At 40.3% G+C, this 23,464-nt stretch overlaps 1 protein-coding gene across 2 annotated transcripts in view; it reads left to right on the top strand.

Moving 5' to 3' along the window:
* Positions 1-23,464, top strand: part of ARHGAP10 (Rho GTPase activating protein 10) — a 374,232-nt gene that overhangs the window by 324,977 nt on the left and 25,791 nt on the right. For both annotated transcript variants that reach the window (XM_020994057.2, XM_078148947.1), the window contains exon 20: positions 5,339-5,498. In XM_020994057.2, the coding sequence (XP_020849716.1) occupies positions 5,339-5,498 (160 nt within the window). The remainder of the gene's footprint in view (positions 1-5,338; positions 5,499-23,464) is intronic.

Below are 23,464 nucleotides of genomic sequence, written 5' to 3'. Positions count from 1 at the left end.
AGTAAGGCTGTGATGCTGAGTGTTCAGACAGAATGGAGCAGGCTTTGCTGAGGACTCAGGCCTTGGGCCAGGCCTGGAGAGGGACCTGTGTGTAAAACGCCTTGGTGAGCCAGGGCTGGTGTTTTTCAGGAATGAGCTTCCATGCTTGAGTCCTGTCCATGATGGGCCAGGCCCCACAACAACCTTGTTGTTTCCAGAAGCTGAATCTGGCCTATAGATGCCCTCCTGTGGAAGCCATCAGAAAAGCATCATCAATGCTCTCATTGATTGTTAGTGTAGAATATCAAAAGAACTGATGGTTGGTGTCCTAAAATCATACATCCAGAGTTGGGAGGAACTTTAAAGCTACACTTATATGTGGGGAAACTGAGGCTGAGGTACATGAAGCAGCATACCCAAGGTCCCATAGCCAGTGCCTTGATTTCCCCTATTTCACAAAATTGTGTGGTTTTTTTTAAGTCAAGAAATCCCCGAGTGTTCTAAATGAAAACATTTTTTAAAAAAATTTAGTTTTTGTTTGTTTTTTAAAAATTTACTTTGAATTTTTTTAAAGGACTAAATACCAGAAATGGACATTAAATGGTTATTGTCACTTCAGAGGTGTGTGTATATTTATATGTGTGTATGTATATATATATGTGGAGATATAGATATACACACATACATATATACATACATGAACACACACACATGCACATACCCCTGTGGGTTTTGATGTGGTCCTGGATTCTGTGCTTGTGTTCAGTCTGTATTAATTCCTACACGTCAGGAAGGAAACGACATTGTCCTCACTTAGAAAGTGTGTTGGGGGCCATCTTTCTGCTTGGTCTGTCTGTATAAATATATGTGCTTCTACAGATGGCATTTTCACTTGGTGGCTTCTGATGGCTGAGGTTTGGCAGGAGGAGACATCCTCCTAATAGGACATGATTTAAGATGCTGAATGAATGACAATTTGTGCTGTGTCAGTGTGCTGGGAAAGAACTCTGTGGGGTGGGAGTGAGAGTGGGGTTGGATGGGGGTGGGATGTGGGGGAGTGGAAGTTAGCATATCTTGTTTTTAAAGCATCCGGGACTCTCTGCTCTCCATGAGTTCCTGTTTGCCTCTGACGGGCTTCTCTTTTGCTGAAATGAGACAGTGACTCAGTAGGGCCTGCCCCTCATGTTCACTGCTTGTGCTGGGTCGTGCCCTGCAGACAGGGAAGGCAGCATCTGAAGATTGATAGAGGCCGGCTCCCATCCCACTGAAATCCAGGAGCTGCTTTTGGAAGGAGCAGCATCTGGCTAGATTCTGTCTGACTCATACTTGAGGTTAGCACTGCTCTGCCTCAAAAACCCATTGGGTTTTGCTGCATCTGGCCAAGCCATCCCGAGCGGCCTCAGATGAACAGCTGTACTGCAGGTGAATGTGGAGATTATGTGCTTCTGTTCTGTTCTGTGTCCTGAGGAAATCCAACTTGCCCGGATTCCTGGGGGAGGGGGAGGAGAGGCCTGAGAAAGTGGTGTTCCTCTGTGTTCCCTGTTCCTCTCTGGTGAGGGAGGGAATTAAAAAAAAAAAAGACCACTGGTTAAGGCTGAGCTGTCACAAAGCAGAGGACGATACAGTCCTTTTGTTCCTGGGTGGGTGGACAAAGTTCAAAAAAGAAAATAAATCAGAAGGAATCCTAGCGGTGGTCAATCAGTGGGTTCTGGTTGATTTGCCTGGAAATTGGCTCTTTTGCTGGGGAGTTGAATTACATGAATTAGCTAAAGCTTCTTGTGGTGAAGGGCTGTGGAAAAAGTGACTGTTGCTGGGGGAACTACTCTCGTTTCTCCCTATTGTGGTGATGTCCTAAGATGAATTTCAGGGCTTTTCATGGGTGACTTCCATGGATCAGGCCCTTTCCATTCATTGAGTCTATCTTTCGTCTGAACCCTAACTCATTAAAAAAATACCTCAATCCATATTCATGGTATTCCGGCTTAAAATCTTCCTTCTTTTTCCTAAAATCGCCATCACCCTTCAGATCAGAGCTTATCTGCCGCTCAGGGCTCCTCCTAAGCCCCACTTCCTCTCCTGAATCTTTAGTGCTCTCGTCTTGAGATCAGCTGGCATATGCTTCATATTTATTGTGTATTAATTCCCATTGAATGGAAGCTCCTTGAGGGGAGGGACTGTTTTATTTTGTCTTTGTATCCTTGGCACCCAGCCCCCTGCCTTACAAATTGTGGATGCTTAATAAAATGATTATTGGATCCCATTGGGAGCGTTCACCTTGACCCCACTGCCTCACCATCTCCATGCAGACTCTTTTTTTCTTTCTCCCCCCCCCTTTTTTTTGGACCAGACTTGTAATTCCATCTGATATGGAGAACTTTCGTCAACACAGATTTGCCCCTGTTGTTGTACAACAACAACAACAACATGATAATAATGGTGACGATGATGATGGTGATGATAATAATGAAGAATAACTGGGATTTGTATAATGCCTATTATGTGTAGGCATTGCGCTTTACAAATATGATCTCATTTGATCCTCACAACAACCCTGAGAAGTATCCTCATTTTATAGTTAAAGAAACTGAGACAGGCCCAAGGTCAAACAGCTAGTAAGTATTTGAGGCAGAATTTGAATTCAGGACCAGCATTCTCCCCATTCTGACACTCACTAAGATGGCACCTTAGTGAGTGTCCTGGAACAGTGAAAGAGTAAGTGACCTGCCCAAGACCACACAGCCAGTATGTGTCTGAGGCAGAATGAATCAGGTTCTTACGTGACTAAGGCTAGATTTCTATCAACCAATGCTACCTTGACCCACAAGAACATTCTCCCCCCCCCCAATCATAAGCTAACATGAACCAGTTTATCAGAGCTAAATGTTAAATTTTCAGTGTGAGCATTTGCATCTCAGCAAATGCTAAAATAAAAACACGGGCTTGATTTATTGTCTCGTTCATTGTATAGACTTTAAAAAAAAGATGGAGAAAATATTAATGCAGGTTAAACTTAAAAGTGAATTGCAAGCAAATACTTTTCTTGGGGGTGGAGGAGCCAGTTGTTAAATGTTTACCACTACACCTCTGCCTGAATTCTACTAGGCATCATTTGAAAACAATTCCACATGCTCTCTCCTCCAAGATTTTCTATTCTAGTTGTATATCTATTATTAATTGTGACATGTTTGTCCATGAAATGGCTCTGCCATTTGATAAGTCACTGGTGGTTAGGCAGGGAGGATCTGACAAGGATTAGGAAAGTACAGGATTTTAGACTGTATTTTGGAATCAGGACAGGAGACTGAGTGAGAATCTTTTGTAGTCCTTTGGCAACTTGAGCACCTTAGGATCTGACTTTCAGTATTTTTATTCTTCATCCCCATTGGTGAAGTTTTAATTCCATGTTTGGTTTTTTGTGGTCATGGCCCTTATTATTCTTGGATTTCATATGTGCTCTATAACCGGGACCCCAATCTAGGCAGATATGTTTCTCCCCACCAGTTTGTTGGTTACCAGGTGAGATGTTTTGATCATGAACCGGCTTAAAACTGATTTCAAACTGACATCAAAGCTCCTGTGCTGAAAAAGCATGTACGTAGTGCTAGGTGCTTGTGTTCTCTGCATAAACAATAAGGGAGGAGAAATGTGGATTTGGATCAGGGTTCAGAGTAGTGTGAGTCTGTTCTGCCTTGGAATCAATCCCCGAATTTCCTGTCTGAGTTCCCTTTCCCCGTCTTAGCAGAACACTGACTCTCAATATCCTCCTCCTTATCGCTCCTGCCAGAAGGACCCCAGAAACTGTTTTCTACCATGACTGTTAGGCCCATTCCTACTTCTTCATGGTTTTCCAGGAGGATTCTAAAGACTCCTGGGCCTTGCTATTGTCCCTATAGCTGCCTTTTAGGACTTCCAGGCCTTTCTGTCTGCCCTGCAACTGACCTCTTCCACATGTGTCATCAGTCGGTCAGTAAACATTGATTAAGCGCCTGCTGTGTGCCAGGCAATGTGTTAAGCACTGAAGATACAAGGAAAGGCAAAACTCAGCCCTTGAGGAGCTCACAGGCTAATGGATTATCTTTCCCACTCGCTCCTTGAGAGCAGTAGCTGTCTTCGAAGTGTCGAGTAAGCTATATACCTCATTCTTATCACTGTGCTTGGCACATAGTAAGTGCTCAATAAATGCGTTTTCATTTGATAGACTTAGCCCTTCTCAGCAATGCAAAGATCTAAGACATCTCCAAAAGTCTCATGATGGAAAGTGCTCTCTACATCCAGAGAAAGAACTATGGAGTTGGAATGCAGATCGAAGCATACTATTTGCTATTTTTTTCTTTTGTTTCCTCTTTCTTGTGGTTCCTTCTGTTGGTTCTAATTCTTCCTTACAACATGACTAATGTGAAAATATATTTAGTAGGAATGTGTATGTAGAGCCTATATCAGATTGCATGCCGTCTTGGGGAGGGAGGGAGAGAAAAATTGAAAACTCAAAAGCTTATGGAAGTGATTGTAGATAAATCAGAATAAATTTTAAAAAAAATTAAAAAATAAAGGCATTTTCATTTATTTAGAGGGCACATAAAAATATAGTAGGGAAAACAACTGATTGATTTGCTTTTCATCCTTTGAGTTCTCTCAAGCCCACAATGTATATAAATAATCATAAATATTTTTATCAAATGATCCTCTTTGAGCCTGTGCGTCTTGAAAATATTTTTCAGTTTGGGCTTAGCTTTCCTTCCTAGTCATTGTAGTAGCCTAGACTTTTGTAACATCCTTCCTTAGTGTTCACAGGGGAAATAAGAGATTTATCTGTATTTTGGAACTTTTAATGATTGAGAGATGGAGTGAGGATCTAAGATGAATACTGTGAACTTGAGGGGCCTTACAGTTTCTTAATGTGATTGTGTACAAATGTCTGATCTGGGAGTAGCTTGGACAGCTATCAAATAACAAGGAAATGAAGGTCCGGCCACAGGAATGCTTCTCTGTCCTCTGCTGCCCATGAGGTTTTCATTGGCTTATAGCTGTTGCCTTCTTATGGATTGGGGCATCATTGTGGCCACTGTAAAGACCACACATTTTCATCTGATCGGATTTTGATTAGTGTTTTATCTTATGAGAGAATACTTCTTCCTTTGCACATTGCAGATGGTTTTATTTTAAGAGTCTTTGGTTTCAAAAACAACCACCACCACCATTTAAGACAGGAGACCCAAATAGTCACAGCGTGAATTATAAATGTAATTTTAAGATGAAGTTTGATTGACTAATCAAGTAATTCTGTCTGATTGTTAGTGGTGTGCCTTTTTTTTTAAACAGCATTTCTTTAAATCCTCTTCTTTCTTTTATTTCTTTCTAGCTGACAATCCTAGCCCTCCCAAAGAGGACACCCCAACAGGGAGCCTGGACTCACTGTCTTCACACTCTCCTACACCTGCCATTTTGAGTAGTTCCCCTGGACCGGAAAAAAACCACCTCCTTACAGATGGAGGAGAATTGGTAGACTGGGCATCTAACCAGTAAGTAATCATTTCTCCATTTGAAAATATGAAAATTAAGGAAGGAAGGAAAACCAAGTCAAAATTTGTTCTTTAAATGGGGTCAAAGAATGAAGAAAAAGTTCTATATGCCCAAACATATTTATTAAAGTTCTTTTGGGGGCAACAAAGAGATGAAAACTGAAGGGATGCCTGTGAGTTGGGGAATGGCCAACCAAGTTATGATATATGAGTGCATTGCAGTATGGTTGTGCTGTAAGAAATGATAAAGGGGGCAGTTCCCGATAAACTTGGGAAGACTTGTATGAATTGGAGCAGAGTGAAGTGAGTATATCCCGGAGAACAGTTTATAATATGATGCCAACATTTTAAAAATGCATAGTTTCAAAAGACTTAAGAACTCTGATCAGTGAGATGATCAACCATGATTCTAGAGGATCTAGAAAAATGCTACCAACTGCGTGACAAAGGACCCAACGTAATGGACCCAACATGCCATGTGAGACACATTTTTGGATATCATCAATATAGGAATTTTTTTGCACGGCGATGCCTGTTTGTTACAAGGGTTTTGTCTTTTTCTTTCTTTTTCTTTCAGTGGATGGGAAAGAAAATAAATGCTTGTTAATTGAAAAATGTCATTTACAAACCCCCTTTGGGGGTTGTCAGACAGAAGATGACTTCATTAGGTTTGTTTTTAACTTTGCTTGGTACCAGGTGTGCTCCCCAACAAAGGAGAGAAATAAAAAAAGGGTTTTCTTGGATGGTTTTCCCGAAAAGGATCCAAGTCTGTAAGAGGTTAGAGTGTGCATGGGAGGTTCAGGTCATAAGAGGAAGATTTTTGTCCGAGTCTGCTTGAGACGTTCTCTCATTAGACGTACGAACTAATTGTGAAAGAAGGATGCATGTTTGTGACTGAGCTGATGCGAAGACACGCATCTTAGAGAGGGTTTGTACCTGAGGGCCATCAACTCCTGTGGATAAAGTTCAGGGGATCCATGAGTTTGGATACGGGGGAAAAAAAATCTTCATTTTTCACTAACCTCCAACTGAAATGCATCGTTTCTTTAATTATTTAAAAGGATATTCTTAGAAGGGGTCTTTAGATGTCACCAAGACTGCCAAAGTGCTTCATGATACAAAAAAATGTTAATAACATGTGCTTTTCATTATTGGTATTTTTAATGATTGCTGGCTTCTCCCCCATTTAATCTCTTGTTGTACCAGATAATTGAGAATTGGCTGTTGAAATGTCTGATCTAATTTTCTGTGGCTTGGCTCACTTTTTAGGCCAGACATACAGATGAGCTTAGTTAAGTGATGGGTATACTGGGGGGGATGTCTGATCACTTAGAGGAGCTATATTTGCCTTGTGGTCTCTGACCTAGGAGACAAGAATCCTTTTTTTTTTTCTTTTTTTAAACAGCTCCTAGGAGACCAGAGGGGACCTTGGAAGGTCAACACTAAAGGCCTCATAGGGTTTTCCCTGGCCTGTTGGAATTAGTCTCACCTTAGCTATGGAAAATGAAAATGTATCTTAAATGCTTCTCAAACTCGACTTTTTTTCCTCAGATGCTTGCTACATTCACATATAATCATTATAGCATGGATTAAGTATGTGAGAAGCTGGTGAAAATTTATTTGGTGGATTCATCTACCCATTCTGCAATCACACACTCTTACCTTCTAGTTAACAGTAGGAGGGGTGGAATTTAAGAACGTTCCCAAAGACCATGAGGCGTCAATTGATGCAGCACATTTTTACGAAATCTACATAAACCTTTGATCTTGCCATCACCTGCAAATGTGGTCCTCTTGTGATCAGATTCCAGATTTTATCCGGTCATAGCCTCCCATCATCCATCTTTCCTCCTGCCTCACTTTTCTGTATTGCCCCACTATCCTTGATTCTTAGCAGTATTCCATTCCCCCCCGCCTCTCAGTGTCTTTCCAGACCATCTTTCCAGCTCTAACTTTGCTATCTTTCCTTCTCCCTCCTTGGCTTTTTACTGTTCTCTAATCTTGAGTGTTCTGCCTTCCTGTCCAGTAATTTGGTCTTGCCTCACCAAACCCCACACTTGTATAACTCCTGCCTTCCACCTCCTACTTATATGTGGCTGAACAGTGTTGTAGAAGTCCTACAGCCGGATCAACTGAGGTTTATTTAGGTTATCTACTCTCAACTGGCTCATCCTTTGGCAAGTCAGTTCTTTTACTCTTTGTCACATTCCCCACAACAGATATTTTTAAGCCTTTTGTTTTTTCCTCGTTTTATAAAAATTCCCTTTTCTTTTCTCTCTTACTGCCTTCTAGGGCCTCACCATATACTTTACTGAGAAAAGAGAGCCCATACCCCTGTCAAGTCCCTATTCTCCCCTGTGCCACATCTCATACCCCGTTTTTCCCTTCTGCTTACAAACAGGTTTACAAACAGGCTTCCCCATCCTAAAAAAATACTTCCGATGACCCTGTCTTCCTCTCCAGATAGCATTCTCTATCTCTCTTCCCTTTCACAGTGGCTACACGTGTTCTCTCTGCTTCCTCTCCTCCTGCAGTCTGGATTCTGACCTCATTCCTCAGTTGAAATTGCCCCCTCCCTCCAAAGCTAGCAGTCTCTTCCTTCTGATGGCTTTTGCTCAATCTTCATACTTCTGGACATCTCTACAGCATTAGTTACTGTTGCCCATCTTCTCCTGCCGTATACCATTTCTTCTCTGTTTTTCTGAGATTGAACTCTCTTCGCTCTCCTCTCTCTTTGCTCTGCCTTCTCTGTTTCTTGGAATGAGTGTTCCTCAAGGTTCTGGCCTGGCCCCTCTTATCTTCTTTCTCTACGTACTTTCCAGGATTTTATCTTAATTGAACCTCAAGGTTCAGTGATCGACAATATGCTGATGGTTCCAAGACGTTTCTGTCCCGCCATAGTGTCTCTCCTGAGTGAGATCTTCAGCCCTGTCATTACCCAACTACCTGCTGGCCTGTTTGGAAGTAGAATTCCCATTGGCATCTCAGACTTAATTTGTCCAAAATGGAATTCATTGTTCTCCCCTCTAAAGCTACCTTTTTTTTGGGTTCAAACTTCCCTATTTTTATCAGATACTGCCAACATTCTGGTTACTAAAATTCATTACCTCTAAGTCATATAAAGCTCTTCATTCAGCCTCATTTCCTACCAAAAGCGGTTGGTTGCCAAGTCTTTTTGAATCTACATCCATACATCCCATCTGCCCTCTTCTCTCTTCCCTCAGCACACTGGTCATACTGTAGTCACCTCTCATTGAGACTACTGTAGTATCCTCCCTAATTGATCTTCCTGCTGTGAATCTCCCCACATCTAATCCATCTTCCACATGCTCTTCCAGGATCACGCCTCTGTTCAGGAATCTCATGTAACCCTGGGCAATCACTTAATCTCTGTCTATCTCAGTTTCCTCATCTGTAAAATGGGAAAAATAATGCACCTACTTCCTAGGGTTGTTGTATGGATCTAATGAGATAATAATTATAAAGGGCTTATTAGTTAGATATTATTATTGTTGTTGTTATTGATTCATTAAATGTGTACTATTTGCAAGACTCCTGTGACAGGCAGTGTGGTGTAGTGGATAGAAGGTTGACCTTCAAGTCAGGAAAATCTGCATTTGTGGCCTGCTCCAGAAGCAGACGAGCTGTGTGGTAAATGGCAAGTCACTTAACTTTTTAGCGCCCCAGATGCCTTTCTAGGAATATAAATTTCAGATGAGTTGTAAACTACATTGGCAGAAATTTCCATAGCAGGTGTTCCCTAAACCAGTGAAATCATGGGTCTAGATGTTACTCCAATATCTCCCTCTAGGTGGTGAAGTGGATCGAGTGCTGGATCTGGAGTCAGGAAGATTCCCCTTCCTGAGTTCAAATCTGGCATCCCCTACTGGCTGTGTGACCCTGGGCAAGTCATTTAACCCTGTTTGGCTCAGTTTCCTCATCTGTAAAATGACCTGGAGAAGGAAATGATAACTCTAGTGTCTTTGCCCAGAAAACTCCAACTGGGGTTATGGGGACACGACTGAAAAAGACTGAACACCAGCAACTTATTTTTACACACACACACACACACACACACACACGCATGTACACATATGCATATATATGTGTACATATATTGATAGATAAGTGATATATAAATTTGTTTATCTAAATAACATTTATATAGCATTTATCTACAAATATATGTTATTTATATGGATAATGGGTAATATATAGTAGATAACATGTTTGAATCTTCAGATACTTTTAAAATACTATTTCATTTTTATTTTTTGCTTTCAGCTCCAAATATACATATATTTGGAACTGAAATACACCCCCCATATTTATAGACATTTATATATGTATATGGTGCATCTAGGTGGTGCAGTGGATAGAGTGCCAGGCCTGGAGTCAAGAAGACTTGAGTTCAAATCCAGCCTCGGACATTTTCTAGCTGTGTGACCCTGGGCAAGTCACTTCACCCTGTTTGCCTCAGTTTCCTGGTCTATAAAATAAGCTGGAGAAAGTAAATGCCAAACCATAGCAGTATCTTTGCCAATAAAACCCCAAATGGGGTCACAAAGAATCAGATGTAACTGAAAGGACTGAAGAACAGCAATAAATAAATAAATAAATGTGTGTGTGTGTGTGTGTGTGTGTGTGTGTGTGTGTGTGTGTGTGTGTGTATATATATATATATATACACATATACATTTATGCTTTCTCTCTCTCTCTCTCTCTCTCTCTCTCTCTCTCTCTCTCTCTCTCTCTCTCTCTCTCTCTCTTTTTCTCCCCCCCCTCCCCTTCACTCCCTCACTCTCAAGTGCTGGCCAAACAGAGACAGAACAAGAAACAATTTTAACCCTTCAGGAAACTTGTATTTATTGACCTGAAAAATTTAACAGGAGTCAGTGTGGATCTTGTCACATCTTTTTCTCTATCTCTTGATATAATCTCATGATTTTGTTGTTTTATTATTAATGTGGCCAGTTATGTTTATAATTTTCCTAATATTAAACCAAACCTTCATTGCTGGTATAAATTCAACTTAGTTATAATTGAAGATTAAAGATTAGATTAAAAGAGATTAAAAAATTAGATAACTCTAAGATTAATTTGGATGTAAAGTATATAATTAAACCATCTTGATAATTTTTACTCAAGATTGTTTCTAGATTGAGAGCTGAAAGGGATTTGAAAGGTCATCTAACCAACCTCTTTACTTTCCTGATAAGGGAATGAAGGCACTGAGAAATTTTGTCCTTCATTCGAGGACATATGGGTAGGAATTGGCAGAGTCAGTATATGAACTGACGCCCTATTCCATATCCTTTCCATGAGGTCCTGTTGCCTCTTGAATTCTCCTGTGGATCCAGAATCTCACCATGGTATGTTTTCTCTTCAGTGGTGCACATAGCCATCGATCTGTGCCTTCACATCCTATGAGACTCTTCTCCTTGTGCTCCCCAGGGTTCTTCTACCCGATGTGCTAGGGGCCTTCTTTGCATTCTCTCCATATTGCCTGTGTATCAGTGGGACCCCAAGTGTCTTCATCATGTTTCCCCTACTCTTGTTATGTGCATTCATGTGCATTATACACGTGGAGCGTCATAACCTAAGTGTATATGATTTATATAAATATAAATTACATATACATATGAATATAAATTATTTAAAAATCATATAAATGCTACATATGTGAATTGCACACTATTCATTTAAAACTTTATTACTGTTCTTTTTTTTTAATCTTTCACAGACATTGTCAGTTAGTTATAGAGTTAGGCAGTTAGGTGGTATAGTGGATAACACATTTTATTTGAAATCAGGAAGACTTGAGTTTGAATCTTATCTCAGACACTTTGAAAAAAAATTTTTTAATGAAATTTTCAGTGCCTCTCTCTCTCCTCCTCCTCCTCTTCCTTCTTCTCCTTCTCCTCCTCTTCTTTCTCCTTCTCCCTCCCTCTTTCCCTCTCTCCTCACATATGAAGTCATGCAAAACATTGCCACATTAGTCATGTTGTGAAAAGAAAAGCAGCAAAAAAAAAAAAGATAGAGAAAATGTAATATGCTTCAGTCTGCATTCAGAATCCATCTTCCTCAGGCACTGAATAGCTATATGGTCCTGGGAAAGTCACTTCAATCTCTCTCTCAGCCTCAGTTTCCTCATCTATAAAATGGGAATAATAATAGTCTCTAATTCATAGGGATTTTGTGAGGATCAAATGAGATACTATATGCCAAGCCCTTTTTAAGTCTGAAAACACTATATAAATGATAACTATTATTATTATTATTACTATGCTCTTACACTAAAAACTAAGTGTAGTTGTACCTATTTAAAAGGGAGTTGGGTACAAGCATTTTCATCCTGGGGTAGAATTTAGCCCAATTTGGGTTTGGGTGTGAAGCCAATATTGCTAGGTGGTTGGTTTTTTTTTTTTTTCTTCTTTTCTTCCCCTGCTGTTGATCAGTGGAGAACACTATTGTTAGTGATCTTTATTCTGCGGGATTTTCAACAGAAAGTGACAACAACTATAATATCACTAGAGCTCAGTTCAAAAAATGTTCATGCCTGAAACAGAGAAAGCTCGATATTTTTTGGTCATAAATCAAACTTTAAGTGAATTCCCTGGCTTCCTCTTCACTCACATCTTAAAACGTCATGGAAAACTCTGCAACCTTGAGAGGCCAGAAGGAGTTGGGAGGGGTGAAAGGGAGGGAAAGGTAGATGGAACTGAATCAGACAGGAGAGATTTCATGTGTGCTTTGGACAGTCTCCCACTATGACAATTTGATTGCTTTTTGTGCTTTGAACATAATTCATCTGAGTCTCTCACGTGTGTGTGTGTACTATTTCTTTGGGTTCTGAAAAATTAGGTATAGATATGTTGGAATCTAGGGCAGCTAGGTGGCACAGAGGATAGAATGCCGGGCCTGGAGTCAGGAGACATATATTTTTGAGTTCAAATCTGACCTCAGACACTTACTAGCTGTGTGACCCTGGGCAAGTCACTTTACCCTGTTTGCCTCAGTTTCCTCATCTGTAAAATGAACTGGAAAAGGAAATGGCAGTATGTTTGCCAAGAAAACTCAAAATGGGGTCACAAAGAGCTGGACCAGACTGAAAAATGACTGAACTGAGCATGTTGAGACGTTAGGTTATCTTGGCTCTTGGAGGGGTCTTTCCACTTGAAGATACATATTCTCCAGAATGATTTGAGATGATTGCTTTCTTCTAGATAATTGCTATCTTGAAGCAGCATCCTCAAGGAACATAGCTAGTTAGATGCCTTTCTCCTCTGGTTAGTCATGTGGTCTTTTACAGTGCTATAACAACCCTGGAGCATTTAGAAATGTTTCCCCATTTTGTAATGCCTGGACCTGCTCCCCATCCTCCCACCCCCTTCTCAAGTATTTCCTTTGTCCCTAACATTTCTGAAATCCCTTCATATAAACATTCCTACATAAGATCATGCCTTTTTGTCCTTTTCAGGAAATACCCAAATGGCTTTTTCATGGAGGTGGTCAGTTGCCCCACATTACTACTATTTTCTCCTTGGAGGTAAAGAAGGACTTCCAAGGAGAAAAGCTAGTTAGTGTGACCATACAAAACTCTGCAGTATCTTTTAGAGTCAGTAACAAAGCCTGAATTTAATCCCTTAACATAACATGGAAGATACAACCCATACGCTGTGCTAAATTTGAGGGTATTCATTTTCCCAGGGTTCTTAGAATTTCTCTGCTGAGGACCCTTAATTCCTTGATGCTCTGATTCTTGCCATTTACCAACCTCTTGAGTCCCTGGAGAGCCCCACATAATATATTTCACATTCAAAGCAATCTGTACCTATTGCCTACTCTTACTCAACACTTACTTCCTTCTTTAGTCCCTCTAATTTGGCATGCATCCTCACTGAGCTATAAAATCTCCACCCTTGAAGGTCAGCCTGACCTCTTTCTTACTAATTCCCACAGAGGTTTCTCAGTTCTCATTCTTTCACCCCCCTCCTTCTGTAGCATTGGCCATGAGCCCACCTTAAAATCTCTTTCTTAGGCCTTCCTGAAACTAAACTATGCTGATTTTCCTTCTACCTCTAAAATAGTCCTTTTGAATCTCCTTTGTTAGTTCCTTTTCCTTATTCTATAAGTAGTTCTCCTGCTCCCCCTTTGCCCCCACACTTTTCAGTAGTTTCTCCCTCAGACCACTTCCTCTTCTCTTACTGTTTCAGCTATCACCTGTGTAAGTTCTGTGCAGTTGACACCCAGATTATATTTCCAGCCCTGACCTTACAAGTGGGCTGCATGACCATTTGGGTATCCCCTGGTCACCTCAAGCTCAGTGTCTTATACAGAGCTCACATTCTCCCTAAAAACTCTCCAGACTTTCCTGTTTATACCAGAAGCACCCCCCTTCTCCTACTCATCCAACTTTGAAACTTTGGTGCCAACTTTGATACCTCCCACCATATTCCTTCAATTTTTTTCTTACTACCTCTTACTCCTACACTGCTCTTTAAAGTCCAACTGCCCCCACTTCAGTTCAGGACTTTTTAACTGGTTTACATCCCCGCTTCTCCCCACTCGAGTTCATCTGGTGTTCCATCACTCAATGGCTGTCTCTAAAGTATTTCATAATATCACTCCTGTGTTCAGAGACTTTTCTTAGATCCCTTAGCCTTGTATTCAAGGCCCACCATGATGGGGAACCATCTTATTTGTTCTCCCAGCCCCATTTCTTGGTAATCACTTAACATAAAAGACTGCAGCTTTTGTTCCTTATGCCCTTTTTTTAAATTTTGGAGGCAGTGGGGGGTTAAGTGACTTGCCCAGAGTCACACAGGTAGCTAGTAAGTGTCTGAGGTTGGATTTGAACTTGAGTCCTCCTGACTCCAAGGCCGGTGCTCTATCTGTTGCATCACATAGCTGCCCCCCACCCCCCATGCCCTTTTGCTTCCACACCTTTGCACTATTGGATTGTAAGCTCCTTGAGGGCAGGGACTGTCTTTTTCCTTTCTTTGTGTCCCCAGCATTTAGTGCAGCACCTGACGTATAATTGGTGCTTAATAAATGTTTATTGACTAATACTGCTTTAGCTACCAGCTATGCTCTCCTACTTTTCTTCCAGTTCTACAAATCTCACTCATCCTTCAAGATGAGTTACGAGTCCCAAATCTTCCATGAAGCTGTCAGTGAACAGTCCACTCCACAGGGAGCTCTCCTTCCTTGAAATTCTTCTTTGTGACCTTGGGCAGATCACAGTCTCTCTGAGTGTATTTCCATTGCTGTAAAATAAGTAAGTCACAGGTCATTACAGTTGAACCTGTGATTGGTATTCTCATTCTTTCTATATCTCTTTCTGGAGGCATTGGGTTAAGTACCTGCCCCAGGATCACACAGCTATTAAGTGTCTGAGTCACATTTGAACTCCGGTCCTCCTGACTCTAGGACCAGTGCTTTATACCCTGCACCACCTAGCTGCCCCAAATGGTGTTCTCAGAGGAGACATAGACTGCTTCCTATTCTGAATTTTCATCCATATTTGTCTTCTCTCCAGGAGGATTTTTAGCCTCTTGTAACCAGACGGTTTGAGGTTCTTCAGAAAGTATCTTTAACTTCTTTCTTCTTCCTTAAAGTACCTAGCACTGTACTGTCTATATTGTAGATGCTCAATCAATCTTTATTATGTTGAATAGAAATCACCTTTCCAATTACCACTATGTTTTCATGAAATTTATTTTTTTTCCATAGGGCTGAAAGCAATCTTTTTTTTTTTTTTAAGGCAGTTGGGGTTAAGTGACTTGCCCAGGGTCACACAGCTAGTAAGTGTCAAGTGTTTGGTCTGAGTCTGGATTTAAGCTCATGTCTCCCTGACTTCAGGGCCGGTGCTCTATCTACTGTGCCACCTAGCTGCCCCGAGCTGGAAGCAGTCTTCAAATTTTTTTTATCGTAACATTTATTTTTAAATCCTGATGGTATAATGATAATAATAGCTAACATTTATATAAAACCCTTATTTTTTAATAATAATAATAATAACAATAATAACAACAGCTAGGATTTATCTAGCACTTTGAGGTTCACAAAGCACTTTACAAATATCTCATTTTATCCTCACAACAGCCTTAGAGGGTAGGTGCGTTGTTATTCCCATTTTACAGAATAGGAAAATGAGGCACAGAGAAATTAAGTGACTTGCCAGGGTCACAGCTAGTAAGTGTCTGAGGCTGGGTTAGAACTTGAGTCTTTTTGACTACTGGCTCGGCCCTTTGTCCACTGTGTTTCTGTGGTTATATGCCCCTTAACATATGTGATCAAATCTGCTCTCTGCAATGATCTTATGAAGTGGGCTATTCAGATTGTATTATGGGACAGTGCAGTGTAACAGAAAGACTTCTGGATTTAGGGCCCTGATCCCACCTTTGCCCATCGATAACCATGTGACTTTGGGCAAGTGATTTCCTCTCCTTTAAAGCACTAACATTTAATAATGATCATTTGTAATTCATGTTTATCACCCTTTGTTTTTACAAAACTTCCTTGATGATCCATATCATTCTTATTTTATGGATGTGGAAAACAAGGCTTAGATTGTCGTTTCCCCTGGGTTACACCTCTAGAAAGCAGTATTTAAGCCTTGCCAGGTCTTTCTGACTTCCATCGCATTACGCTAATCATGCTTCCTAATTATTTTCTCCCCCCCCCGTATTGCTTAGTAAAGTGTTCTGTATTATATTCTTGAACACACTAGATAATAAGCAAATGTTAGCTAACGAGATTCATTTTAATTCCCTTGTAGTACCCGCAGAGCTCTCCCCAAGGGTTTAGGGTTGCAGATGCCCTGCGTTGTTTTGTTTACTGGGTTGTCATCGGTCCTGACAATCCTCTTCCCTCTGTACATATGTACCCAATCCCCACAGACCCAGTTTTCCCCCTTGTATGGGTTTCTCCCAGAGGTCTGTGTTTTACAGTGATTTCGAAGTTAGACTGTATTTGTCTTCCAGGACAAATACAGTCTTGATGTGAGCAGGGTGGTCTTTAAAAGGTAGAAAACCATGTCTTATGACTTGGAGCCATTATTAATTGGGATCAGTCATTGGAGTCTAACACTTATTGCAACAGTACCTGGCGTTATCAATAGGCATATGCCTATTGATTAATCAGTAAGTCTGAAGTGATAACTTTCCTCTACCCTTAAGAAGATCATGGTAACTTTATTGCTGTAGAAGAACTGCAGGTTTACTCTCCTTGGAGGCTATTACATCATAGGTCAAGGCATTTCATATGTCTCTGAGTCATTTAAAAAATATATCAACAGAGTGGTTTTCAAATAAATTATCCATAATTATAATTTATGGAACTGAATCTTGACAGATAATCCTTTTCAGTCTTTCACTGTAAAGGGCAACTCGCTTTTAAAGACCCATCAGTGTCTTTACCTGCTCTGTCTGACTTCAGGTGTAAAAGGAGCCCACCCTTTCCTGCCACTGCATTATAAATCGTGTCCCGAAGCAAGGGATGTGAGCATGTTGTAAGTGTGATTCCTTTTTCCTGTGCCCAGTGTTTGGAAAGAAGGCATCTGATCTAATGCACAAAGATAATGGGGCAATCTGTTCCAGCTGACGGGTAGTGGAGAGAAGGGACTTGGGGTCAGGAAGACCTGAGTTCAAACCTTACCTTAGTATCTTGTTTCTGTAAGGCAATGTTTCTTGTGTTTGCCATTTGCATTCGATCATCCTTTGTTCCTGGGTGTCCACAAAAGTTCTGCCTCAATGCCTCTCTGGGATGTTGTGGGAATCCTGTGTTCTCCAGGGCTATGTCGCAGGCGGATGGCTCTTGTAAATTTAGAAAGGGCCCAGGGCCATACTGTGTGTTTACTGCAGAGGGTGGCCATCAAAAGATTGACCACCAGTAGATGGAAGCTTTTGAGCCATGATGATGCACAAAATAGGCCAACTACAAATTCCCGTGTGGTGTCTGTTTGCTTCAACAGTAGCAGAGTGGTGGAAAATGGGACTGAGGAGGCTAAGAATCACAATTTTGTAGATTAATATTTATGAATTTAATAATTATTGATTGAATTATCTATTTAATATAACATAAATATTATTATAGTCTTATATATATTATAATGCAAATGCTGTTATTATGATATGTAATAATATAAATAGTATCTATTAAATTATCTATTAATTTTACCATTGAAACTCTTTTAACGTGTGATCGTTGTCTGATGATCAGTCAGATGACACTGTATTGAAGGCACCAAATTACGTCCACATTGGCATTTTTATTGTAAATGTAACCAGAAAAAATATGAAAGTTGTCACTAAAATGAAAAACAACTCACAGGTAGTCAGTCCTTGGAGAAGAGAAGAAAAGAAGTTGGTGGAGTTGGCTTAACCAGTGATACCAAAAAAAATTCATTTCCTAGGCTACTCAGTCACCTTGCTTTGCACAGCCCATAGTGGATATCAGCAAACAGACTACCATGAAAAGATTAAAACTTATGCCCCAACATCCTTTGCTGAAGATGAGGAAGTAGAGAAGTTCTGTGAGGCACTTGAGAAAAAAACTCTTAAGCCATCTCCACAGACTTTGCATCTTCAGTGCAAAAGTAGGTATGGGAAAGAAAGGAGAGTAAAAACTGTTGGAGATAGGAGTTTGGGACCAAGAAATTAAATAGGTTTCAAAGGCTTTGCATATCATGTGAGCGCATCAGAGCTGTATGCGGTGAATTATTTCCAAAACTGGGTGTGAGCTATGAATCACCTAAAGAAGAATAAAATTGACTAATGACAGGAAATGACTTGTTATTGACATTGAGAATGATTTCAAAACCAGCTGCCTATGTGTCGTCATATTATTGACTGATAAGAGCAAAGGTCAAAGTAAATACCAAATTAGAAGCAAAGATAAAGATCAGTTAATCAGTAAGCATGTATTAAGTACCTAATATGTACCAGATCCAAAGTATCCCTGAGTGCCATTGAGGAAAGACAAAAGTGAGACAGTTTCTGCCCTCAAGGAGCTTATTTTCTAATGGGAAAGACAATGTGTACATGTATAAGTTTATGCAGAATACGTAAAAAATGGGTGCAAGGTTTGGAGAAGGAATGCCTTAGTAGTTGGGTAGATGATGAAAGACTTCCTGTAGAAGGAGGTGTGATCTAAGTGAAAGGTGATAACGGCATAATTTAGGTCAATGCCTATGCCTGGAGAGAGAAATCTATGAGAAATGTTGGGGCTGATAGAAATGAGATTTGGTGATTGGATAGATACATGGGGCGAGTAAGAGAGAGGAGCTGAAAATAATGCTGAAGTTGTCTGAACGTGGGTGACTAGAAGAACATCAGTGGCTATGGCAATGATAAGGAAGTTAGGAACAGAGGTTACTTAAGGGTGGGGAGAACAATGTAATGAGTTATTTAATACATGTTTCATTTGAGATGCCTGTGGGTTATCTGCTTTGAAATGTTGAATAGGAAGTTGTTGGAAGTTGGTGATGCAAGTCTGGAGAGAGACTAGGACTGGTTTTGTACATCTGGGAGACATCAGCATAGACACAGAGACACTGCATGTAGGTAATTACAGCAGCTCCGGCCTGTTGACTGGAAAACAGAAGATGGGGGACAGCTAGGTGGTACAGTGGATAGAGCTCCAGTCTTGGAGTTGGGAGGACCTGAGTTCAGATCTGGCCTCAGACACTTGACACTTACTAGCTGTGTGACCCTGGGCAAGTCACTTAACCCCAATTACCTCACCAAAAAAGAAAAAAAAAGTTTGCGCACAATCCTAGAGGCCTTTAAAATGCTAAGCTTTGTGGGAAACATAGATGATGTTAAAAAAGAAAAACAGAAGGTGGATAAAAGTAGAGGAATTTTCAGTAATCCACTGCAGAATGAGGGAGGGGATAATCCTTGCATTTTGCTCTATTCAGAGAATACCTTGAGTATTGCATTAATATACAGGTATCACATTTTAGGAAAAGTGTCGATAAATTGGAGAATATCAGCAGAAAGGTGAATAAGATTGTGAAGGGCTCAAGGTCATTCTATAAGAGGATCAGCTAACAACTGGAGATAATTTGGAGAAGAAGACGGTAGGAAAGAGGGAATATTTATAGGATCACAGTTTTAGTGCTGGAAAGGACGTTAAGGGCTATCATGTCTAACCTTTCTCCAACCCCCTCCATTTTGTAGATGAGGAAACTGAGATAGAGATTAAGTGACATGTTCAGGGTCACCCAGACTCTTAGGAGTCTGAGGGAGGATTGGAACTCAGGTCTTCCTCACTTCAAGTCTAGTGGTCTATTTAGTACTTGGTGTTGTCTCTCATTTGAAGAGCTGTCATGGAGAAGTTTTTACTTCCAGATAATAGAACCGAAAACAGCGAGTAGAAGTTGCAAAGAGACAAGTAGAGGCTTTTGATATAAGGGGAAAACTTGCTAGAATGAGAGCTATCTTAAACTGAATTGAGTTTCCTCAGGACGTAGGAGTCTTTTCCTTACTATAGGTGCCCAAGCAAAGGCTGGTGGACCACTAGTCAAGGCTGGCACAGATGGTATTGTTATTCAGGTGTAGGCTGTATCTTTGAGATCCCTTACAACTATCAGATTCTGTGTTTTGCTAAAGAAGCTTAACCTGCCCCACAATGACGAGGCCTGGAGAACCTCAAAACTACTTTAACCAGTTACTATTAGTCTCTTTGATGAACAGACATGGAGAAGTTAAAGGGTACCCAGGTTTAGATCACATGCTAATTTACAAAGCCTCATATAGGATTATGACCAGTTGAGGAGGAAATAAGCTGACAGACAGCTTTGCTTGAGATTCATTTAAGCCAGGTCGTCTCGAAGTATTTGCAGGGGAACCTGGAAGAAAGATGATAAAAAAAAAAAAAACATGAGGTAGGATAGACCTGATGTTGTTTCCATGGCAATTTATGTCAGTAATGAAGCTGGACCTGCCATATTTGGGCCATACCACCTTGCCACCTAATATACTACAAGAACAATTGGGAGTGGCCCTAAAGAAGATTTTTCATGGGCAGCTGAACTTAACCAAGAGAAATCTCTGTTGGAGACAACTCAATTTTAAAGCTTTTCTGGGATTGATTTTTCAAGATATCTTAATGAAGGGGAGATTTCAAATTAATAGACTAGTTCATAGAACAGATGTTCACTAGGAAAGAAAAAATAGGTGATTGAGAATAACTATGGACGAATAAAAGCATTTTCCCATCTGTGTAAATCATTTATGTGGTATATGCATGGATGGAAAGTATCTCTGATGAAATTGTGACTACCTATGAGAGCATCCATGATGAAACAGGATTGTATAAGCCCTTCATAGATGAATTTCTGCAACCAACTGTATCTTCAGAGTCATAGAACCAAGAGTATAGAATATATAAGATCTTGCTATGTCTTTTGATTTAAAAAATTTTTTAAATTCAATAAAACAAAATGTACCTTTAATATTAAGCATTAAATGATAAAATATTCTATTATAGTTGGAACTACAGATAGATTCATTTAACTGTCTGCCGAGTCTCAGCATCAAGTCTCAGTCAGTAAACAAGCATTTATTAAGTGTTAACTATGTGCCAGGTTCCTGCTCTCAGGCAGCTTGAATTCTAATGGGAGAAGACAAATCATATAAACGGAAGCTGAGAGTGTTGGGGAAAGTGGGGGGTTGTTATCTTGGGGGCAGATATGTAGCACAGAGGCATGAGTCCAGAATTCAGCCTGCAGAGGAATTGAAGACATGGCTGGCCTGAGCAACCTTCTTAAGTGAAGGTTCTGGGGGGAGCCATCCAATCAGAGGGAGAGGCTGCAAGGGCAGAGGCTACTTCCAGGGTATGAATGCTAAGACTGGAGTGGCTTCCAAGATAAAGACATTCTGGGGCATGGTGGAAGAAGTCCAAAATACAGTCTAGAAGGGAATGCATCCTTTCAGCTAAGGTGTTTGGAAGTGTCATGGAAGATTTCCTGCTTAGAGTCCAAAAAAGAACTCTCTTTTTACGTTAAGGTTCACCACGTGTTCTCACTCATCCGTGATATAATTGATCTCTCCCCAAAGCGCTACAGTACTTCTTCAGAGAATAATAGTAATGCAAAAAGAAATTGGCCTAACCTTCCACATCAGAAAAACCAAAGTGAATTTTAAATTGTATAATGCCCAAATTCTAACATGTGGCTTGGTGTATACAGCATGTATGCTATGTACATGCATATATGTGAATGTGTTTGTATATTTTACAGAAAGTATGGCATGGTAAGTAGAATACTAGCTTTGGATTCAGGGATACCATTTCGAGTACTTAATAGCTGTGTGACTCTGAGAAAGTTACATAACTTTTCTGTGCCTCAGGTCGCTTCCTGCTATCTAGTTTCTCTATCAAGTCCTTGATGGGCTTCAGATTCTTTTGGTTGTGAAAGTTCCTCACAATGATGAAATCACAGGTCCTTTAATAATAAGCTAGTGTTTATGTAGTGCTTACTTTGTACCAGGCACTGTGCTAAGTGCTTTACAATTATTAACTCATTTGATCCTTACAGCAACCCTGAAAGTTAGGTACCTCCATTTTATAGATGAGGAAATTGAGGCAAGCAGAGGTTGATTTGCTTAAACCAGAGTCACACAACCAGTAAGTGCCTGAGGCTGGACGCTTATTAATTTCATGGTTAGATTTATCTAGTTCTGAGAGGGATAAATTGAAGTCCTTATTTAACTCATTCAATTTTTCCTTTAAGAATTTAGGTGCTGTGCCATTTAGTGCATATATCTTTACTATTTTCTTTGGTGCCTTGTAACAAAATGTGGATTTCTTGATTATCTCTTTTAATTAGGTCTGGTTTTCCTTTTGCTTTATCTAAGATCACAATCGCTAGTCCGCCTTTTTATTTCTTTTGCTTCAGCTGAAACATAAGAGATTCTACTCTAGCCTCTTATTTTAACTCTGTGTAAGTCTCTTTGTTTCAAGTGTTGCTTGTAAACAACATATTGTTGGATTCTGATTTATAATCCATTCTGCTGTCTATTTCTGTTTTGTGTGAGTCCCATTCACTTTCACAGTTATAATTCCTAATTGTGTATTTCCCTCCATCTTATTTTCTTATGTTGATTCTCTCTCTCTCTCTCTCTCTCTCTCTCTCTCTCTCTCTCTCTGTCTCTGTCTCTCTCTCTCTCTCTCTCTCTCTCTCTCTCTCTCTCTCTCTCTCTCTCTCTGTGTCTCTCTCCCTCTCCCCCCCCACCTCCTCCCTCCCTCTCCTCTGTTCCTCTTAAAAATTCTGTTTTGCTTCTGTCCACTGTCTTCTTTAATCTGTCCTCCTTATCACCCGCCACCCCAGTCCCTTTTCTCTTAACCCCTTCTCCTCCTACTTCCCTGTTAGATAAGATGAATTTCTATTCCCTATTGAATGTGTGTGTGTGTGTGTGTGTGTGTGTGTGTGTGTGTGTGTGTGTGTATTCTTCCCTCTTTGAACAATGCGGGTTCAGATGAGGTACAGATGAGGGTCAGGCGCAAGCGTTTCTTGCGCTCCCCCTTTCCTTCTACATTGTAAAACTCTTCCTTTCACACCTTTTTTATTTGAGATGTTCCCTCCCCCATTCTTCCTTTTTCTTCCCCCTTCTCCCAAAGCATGTTCCTTTTTCACCCCTCCATTTTTCTTTTGAGATCATCCTAACGTCCCTCTGTCTAAGTAGACTCCTAACTGCCCTAATAATAATAGAGTTCTTGGAAGTTGTTTGTATCATCTTCCCATTTGGAAATGTAAACCATTTAACTTTATTAAATTCCTCATGGTTTCTCACTCATGTTTACTTTTTATGCTTCTCTTGAGTCTCATGTTTGAATGTCAGATTTTCTATTCAGCTCTGATCTTTTAATCAGGAATGTCTTAAAGTCCTCTATTTCATTAAATATCCATTTTCCCCCTATCGAATTATAGACAGTTTTTTCTGGGTGGCTTATTCTTG

This window comes from Phascolarctos cinereus, unplaced genomic scaffold, assembly GCF_003287225.1.
Source record: "Phascolarctos cinereus isolate Bilbo 61053 unplaced genomic scaffold, phaCin_HiC Scaffold_9;HRSCAF=440, whole genome shotgun sequence".
NCBI classification, from domain to species: domain Eukaryota; kingdom Metazoa; phylum Chordata; class Mammalia; order Diprotodontia; family Phascolarctidae; genus Phascolarctos; species Phascolarctos cinereus.
This window is presented reverse-complemented; position numbering and strand designations above follow the sequence as displayed.